Here is a 7088-nt window from a genome sequence, read left to right on the forward strand (position 1 = left end):
CACACTTATCCCAAAAAAGTGGGATAAGAGATGCATTCTAGAGTTCGCAAATTTTTTTGAAAACATAGACGAGGCTACAAAAATTCTAAATTTTTTAAGTGATAAAAGTTTAGTTTTTTATACATTAAGGCTTAAAAAGCTTTGGATAGGTTTTTATTTGAGACGCATATTGATACAGCTTCTAAAAATGTTGATTTCTAATATATATTGATACAACAACAACGCACCAAAACAAAAATCATTTTGGGTCCTCCACATGAATCCTTCTCCTCCAATCATTTCTATCCAATGTCATGTCCTCGGTGAGGTTCAAAGCCTTCATATTCTTTCTTATCATCTTCATCCAAGTCTTCTTAGGCCTACCCCCGACTTCTTTTAGCTAATATATTTTCCCATTTCTCCATCCTTCTAACCGGAGCATCATTAGGCCTTCGTCGAATATGCCCAAACCATCGTTCTAATATATATTGATACAATTTCTAAAAGAATTGGTACTAGTTTCTACAAAATTAATATAAAATATATATTTTTATAAATATATCTATAAATTAAAGTAATGAAACATAATATGTAAATCAATTATTATCGTATAATATTTTTTATAAATTATAATATTTAAAACTCTTAATAAAAACAATGTTTTTCAAAATAAAATTGATGTTTGTATTGCAAAAATGCTAATAGAAACGAACTTGATACTCATTTATAATGTAATAGACATGTGTTTCTTGGTTCATGGTACACGTTTCTTTAGTAATTGAGATGAACTTCTTAAACATTTGATACTTCTGTTTATGAATTAGGAAACTAGTTTCATATTTCATACTAATATCTAGTGTTAGTACATCTAACATGCGATACACCCCCAATGCAACTATGGTTTTATCAATGAGAGGCCAAAAAAAAAATTTTACTTGAGAGCATAGCTAAAAAAGAAAATTAAATTTACTTGAGAGCATAATAATTTGTTCATAGATTCTTCAGGCAGCAAGGTAGTGAATTTAGGGCAAGGGCATTAGATATTTAGTGACGGATATTTTTGTCATTTAAAGTAACTAAAGAAGAAAGGAGAAAACTGTCAAGAGCCTCATGAATCCACCTTGACCAGCATAGTAAGACCCACAGGGTTACTTTAATAATTTCATCTCACTTTTTTTATTTTTAAAAATTTTTGCCGGCTATAAGAAAACCATCAATTCCATCGAATCATGTTGTCTGGAATTTTTTATATTTTAAAGATAATAATAAACAAAAAAAATTAAAAAAAAGGTGGTCAGGTAGCGACTACCGAACCCCTTCCCTGGAATTCCTTTTTTTTTAATAATTAAAAGAGGAGTTTTACAAATAGGTACCCATTTGATTTCAAAATCACACTACAGTTCTCAAAAACTTCAAAAAGCATGTCAATAATTCACATCAACCATTAGAAAAAGGACTTATTACAAGGAGAGTAGTCTTGAATTATATGGCGATGAAAATACTAAATTAATCTGCTAACCAAAATTATTCAAAGAATGAAAAGAAACCTATAGAGTAGCTTGCGATTGCACTTCAATTTTCTTAGACGATTACAAATTTGAGAAAGACAGAGACAAAGAGAGAAGATTATACTTAAGAAATCATCTAGCTTTAATCATCAACTAAAAGAACAAAGCAGAAAGGATACCATGCAACTCCATGATCCTTAGCCCCCTCCTCTCTTCCTTCCCCTTCCTTCATTATGACATTTGAACCAATGGATACCGTGAAAAAGGTAAAAATATTTTATACCTAAGACTAAATGATTCGCCATTGTTATAGTTAGGATAAGGCTTGATGATGATGACCACAATAAATAAACAAGGATATCCATTTTTCTTGACTAATGACATAGAAAAGAAGCTTGAGAAGAAAGCTCAACACACACACACATATATATATATATATATATATATATATATATATATATATATATATATATATATATATATATATAGGTAAATATTGGCTACTAATGAAGGTATGAAACTAATGAGTAAAAATCACTTTTTTCCTCAAATTTTTTTATTTTTTGTTGATCAAATGTTATGAATGTGAATTATGTGATTATAAAAAGTAATTAGGTTTTTAATTATGTAGATCAAATCACTTTGTTTAGTAGAAAAATTGTTTTGAATTATGTGATTATAAAAAGTAATTAGGTTTTTAAAGAGGTTCAAAAATCAATGGCCTACAATGTGTAAAAATTTCATAACTCAAAAAATCACAATTTTACATAGAAAAGCACAATCCAAGGCTTGGTCTTTAGTAAACAAACCATGCTGAACACATATGTGTGATTAGATTGTGTCCATAAAAGCTTGCAACTATGATTTCTAGCTCATTAGTTCCATACCTTCATTAGTAACCAATATTTACAGGTGATTTTTGGTCTTTTCATCACTTTTAAATGAAGGTTAACCTGGGTCGAGTGAATAGAACAATAGATCAGCTTTGTACAGTTTAAATGAAATGTGGTTATCTTTTCTGAGATTTTTGAAAATTTTTGTGCAAGAATTTAGTATTTCTTCTGAAAGTGAGATCCCATTTGAAAACTTCACTAATTAAAATTAAAAAAGAAAATGGCGCACTCCGGAATCTGCCGCACGCAATCTCTCTCTCTCTCTCTCTCTCTCGATTACTCTTCCCATCTATTTGCCGGAATCTGAGAAGACTCAACGCCGTCGATGTGAGTCTACGAGCTTAATCAGTAGTCTCTTCGATGGCTTTTCCCTTCTGCAAGCTCCTCTTGACTCTCCCATTTCTCGCTCTCATCGTCCTCGCTCCTCTTCTCGACCTTCAGAAGCTCACCCATCTCAAGTTCGTTCGAGGCTCGATGTTCGCCTCTGCCAAGCAATCCTCCACCATCAATTCCGTGAGGTACCATCGATCTGTTCTCTTCAATAGAGTCTAAAAATCCATGGCTTTTGTCGTTTTCTTTCTTGGTTATTTTTCTTTCCGAGTGATTTTTTTAGGTTTGGATGGAAATTCTGAAGTATTTGAGGTGCTTTTTTGTTGGTGGTTATGTAGAGAAGAGCAGCGTCGTCTGAGGAGCAGCTTGTTTCTGAGGCCCGGGCCGAGGATGGGAAAGATTAGTGTGGGGAGATGGAGGATTCTGAAGGAGGAGTTCATGTTCTCGGCCAATAAGGCTCCCTTCAACAGCTGCCACGCTTCTACCATTGTCGAGGTGGGACTCTGTCCTTACATTTCTCTTCTTTCTTTTCTCCTTTTTTATAGTTTGGTTTTAAGCTTTCTCATCATCACCATCAAGCCTTATCCAACTAGGTGGATTCGGCCTTAGTATTGTTCTTTGTTCCTGCTTGTTTAGAGCTGCAGCTTTGGTCACCTTAGAATCCTTCATATCACTTTGCGCTATCTCTCAAATCTAGAGTGGTATTTTCTCTACTATGAGTTTTTTTTTCAATGAATTTCTTTTTTGTTTTAAAATCTTGTGTGTGGGAAGAACCATTTTCTGGATGATTATTGTAAGTCTTCTTTTTCCTTGTTTTGGACTTTTGGGGTTTATGGGCAACGAATTTTATGGGGTTTTCTCTTTGTAGAAAATGACGCTATTCAAGCTGGGAAGCGATTATTTTTAGGATTTTTTTTTGGTTTCTGTTATTTTTCTGAAGCAGGAAGTTTGCATTTTTGCTGATGGGTCTTGTGGTAAATTGGGTAGGTTGGGAGGAATCATTTTCTGGTCGCGTATTTTGGAGGTACTGCAGAGGGTACGCCTGACGTGAAGATATGGTTGCAGCGATATATGGTGAGCCTTGTTATTTATGATGGTTTTGTGTGTTGCACTCTTTGCTAACGACCATGAGTTGTGGAATATGGTATTGCTGCTGCTGTATGGATATGACCAAAGGGGTTTGATGATAAATGGTTTATGCAAGATGAAGTAGTGCCTTTCTTACTATTTATCAATTGGACCTGTTCAATATCTCAAAACATTGTTGCCTGTTGTCCAACACCTTCTACTGCTATGTTGTTCCACTGTCCGCGTGTTGGATATTGCTACATCTGCTTACTTATGCATTATCTCTCTAGGGATCAGAGGTTTCCTTTGATAATTGAAACTAAAGATGCCTTCTCTTTGCACTATATTTACCAAATTGTTTATGTGGAGAGTTTCTTGTGTACATGATAAGTTTCTTAGATGTTCTAACAACTTCATTTGCTTATTGATTTATATACATAAAAATTCTTCTTGGGTGGTTTTTATACTTGAAATTAACTCAAACTCCATTTTCAGGATGGACATTGGAGTTTCCCCGAAGCAGTGGATGAACAACCAGATGTTCCAATGTGGAATCCAGTTCTTTTCAGGCTGCCTTCTGATGAGGTGCTTCTGTTCTATAAGATTGGTCAGGATGTTCAAAAGTAAGATGCTCACATCATCTATTTAATGTTTGTGCATTGCTACAAAGGCGAGAGTTGTTCTGGTTTCTGGTTAGAAACATCTCTGGTGTTTTCTCCAATTACTAAATTCGTAATGATTCTCATTTTTTCATTTCCTGCCATCATTGGTGGTTTGATCTGTTCATTTCTTCTAATTCATGCTCACCTTTTCTTGGTGGATGCTATTGTGGTCTCTGGATTCCCATTTAGCTCTCCGTGAACAAGGCTAATGGATTCATAATATGATTCCACTGTTTGTCACCCTGAAAAATAGGTGTTCCTTTTCCTCACTTGTATAAAGCTTATTTTAAATCACCCTTTCAGTTTCTGTATCAACTTATAGCTCACTTGTAAGATGAGGCTAACTTGACTTTGTGCCATGAGTTTGAAAGTTGCCTTGTGGATGCCACTGCTCTTTCTTCCCTTACACCATCGTCATCCCCACCTCCCTTGGTGGTTGAAGCCCTTTAATTGATGCCTTATTCACTTCTCTACATACAATTGAATTAAACATGCAAATGCATAGATTAAGAGGTGAAGCATTTTCAGACGAAACCTCCTGACGTCAAGCATGCTGTCTTTGTTCTCTTGCTCAGGCGCAATATCTGCTTCTGTTCGTTTTTCCCTAGTACTTTTAACATCAGCAAACTAGCCCTATGGAACCCTAAATCCAACTTCTCTTACAGTATTTATATGTTTCAAATTCCCTAAACTTGCTGGGCTTGGATCTGTTGGACCTGGACTGAAAGCAGATATCCACATCTAACAAAATTGATTTTATGAGAGCAACAAAAAAATGCCTCAAATATGTTAAATGCTCAGTATCTAAAAGTGTGATGTTATGTCTTCAGGTGAATAAATACTTCATCCCTTTGAATTTCATACATTTCCTCTTCCTTTGTGTTATTAAATCCTTTCATTCCATGTGTCCTTGTATATCGTATTAAAACTTTCTCTGTATTGAAAATATGCACATCCTAAAGACATTGTGTCAGTCGGACTCCTCAGCAGGATGATGATTTTGAGTGCATTGGTTAAAGAATTTGTGGTTGCAAGGTTTAGCCAGTTTGAGAACAGAAGCATTAGCAGAATTAAATCCTGAATTTTGTTCTTCATTTTAAACTTTCTGACCAACTATATTTGTTATGCTAGTTCAGACTTCAGACTACCTGATGCTATGTCCTTCCATTAGTGGTTTTAGAACAATATCAAAGCTCCAAAACCTTAATTCCTGAAATTAGATATCAGCTGCATCATAGTCCAGTGATTAAAGACAAACTTTTGAAAGAATAAACTAATTTTCTTAAAAAAATTTAACCAGCAAAAGCATTGTATAGTTATCCATTTATATTTGAGGATCATACTCACCTAGAGTGAAATGATTTTCAGGTGGAGCGGCTTCATGAAGCGGTCATTTGACAGTGGCCGCACCTGGACAGACAGAGAACAGCTTCCACCGGGTATTCTGGGACCAATCAAGAATAAGGTTACAACATTCCCCTGTCTGGCAAAAACAGATAAAACATTTATTATACTCATTATTTAGGAATAATTGCTGATAAATCCACTGCTTCCAGCCAATCTTGTTGGAGAATGGTTATTTACTTTGTGGATCATCTGTTGAAAGTTGGAATTCTTGGGGTGCATGGGTTGAGGTAAATTTGAGCTGATTATTTTCTTGCGTACTAGAAAATAAAAGGTCTCTTTTATGTAGTCTGTCAGTATTTCTGCAGGTCATGGCAGATAACGGACATTTATGGAGAAAGTATGGCCCAATATATATCAAGGATGAACCATTAAGTGTGATACAACCTGTTCCATTTCGTACTGCAAATGGAACAATCCGTGTCTTATTGAGGTCGTTTGAATCAATAGGAAGAGTTTGCATTTCCGACTCCCATGATGGGGGTGTTACCTGGACTTATGCAAGACCTACTGAGCTTGCCAATCCAAACTCGGGTAAGTGATGCATATAACACAATCAAAATGTTCTCCTTATGCATTCTTGTAGGTATATATGTGATGCAAATGCGAATCACTGTTATGAATTAACCAACAAAGGCATGTTAATCAGGCATTGATGGAGTTAAGCTGGAAGACGGACATGTTTTGCTCGTTTATAACACAATTTCTAGGGGTGTACTCAAAGTGGCACTCTCAAAAGATGATGGGGATTCCTGGGTTGATGTTTTGACATTGGAGGAGAACTTAACAATGGAATTTTCTTATCCAGCTGTTATACAGAGCAGTGATGGACTTGTGCATGTTACCTATACCTACAACAGGACCCAGATAAAGGTATGAACTTTTTATATAAATATAGAAATATGGTTAATTTACTGAAGCACGGGCATTTTACAAATTTGATAAATGGGAACTATATTTTTCTGAACTGCAGCATGTTGTTCTTGAACAAAGATGACATGGTTAGTCAGTGTCCTTCTGAAGCCTAAACCGCAGGAACTATTGCCTCATGTCCTTGTACAATGTTCATGCAAGGTATCACAGGCTAATCAACAAAATTGATGATCCACTGCAGCTCATCCGTTCTATACCACGATCAGGAAAGCCAATCAGTTTTCATGTAAATGTATTTAAATCTGCTTGTCTGAATCAGCTCGAGATAATGCATGTATCTAATGTAATTTTATTGCGAGTAGTTTTCCCAA

The 7088-nt window shown here is 35.3% G+C and overlaps 1 protein-coding gene across 1 annotated transcript; it reads left to right on the forward strand.

Moving 5' to 3' along the window:
• Positions 1–2612: 2612 nt before the first annotated feature.
• On the forward strand, positions 2613–7088 carry LOC149843985 (uncharacterized). The gene is made up of 9 exons (XM_090000213.1): positions 2613–2898; positions 3049–3205; positions 3698–3784; positions 4274–4401; positions 5809–5905; positions 5997–6074; positions 6153–6378; positions 6494–6717; positions 6818–7088. The coding sequence occupies exons 1-9, from the start codon at positions 2741–2743 to the stop codon at positions 6839–6841; spliced, it is 1179 nt and encodes a 392-aa protein (XP_089856339.1). The 5' UTR covers positions 2613–2740; the 3' UTR covers positions 6842–7088.

The sequence above is a fragment of the Nuphar pumila genome, chromosome 3 (assembly GCF_984573655.1).
Source record: "Nuphar pumila chromosome 3, dmNupPumi1.hap1.1, whole genome shotgun sequence".
Taxonomy (NCBI): Eukaryota; Viridiplantae; Streptophyta; class Magnoliopsida; order Nymphaeales; family Nymphaeaceae; genus Nuphar; species Nuphar pumila.

Bases quoted from the DNA above. Each gene is read 5' to 3' on its own strand.
- LOC149843985 (XM_090000213.1), top strand. From the start codon at position 2,741: ATGGCTTTTCCCTTCTGCAAGCTCCTCTTGACTCTCCCATTTCTCGCT. The intron at 3,206-3,697 runs GTGGGACTCTGT...TAAATTGGGTAG, and splicing joins ACGCTTCTACCATTGTCGAG to GTTGGGAGGAATCATTTTCT. The intron at 6,379-6,493 runs GTAAGTGATGCA...CATGTTAATCAG, and splicing joins GCTTGCCAATCCAAACTCGG to GCATTGATGGAGTTAAGCTG.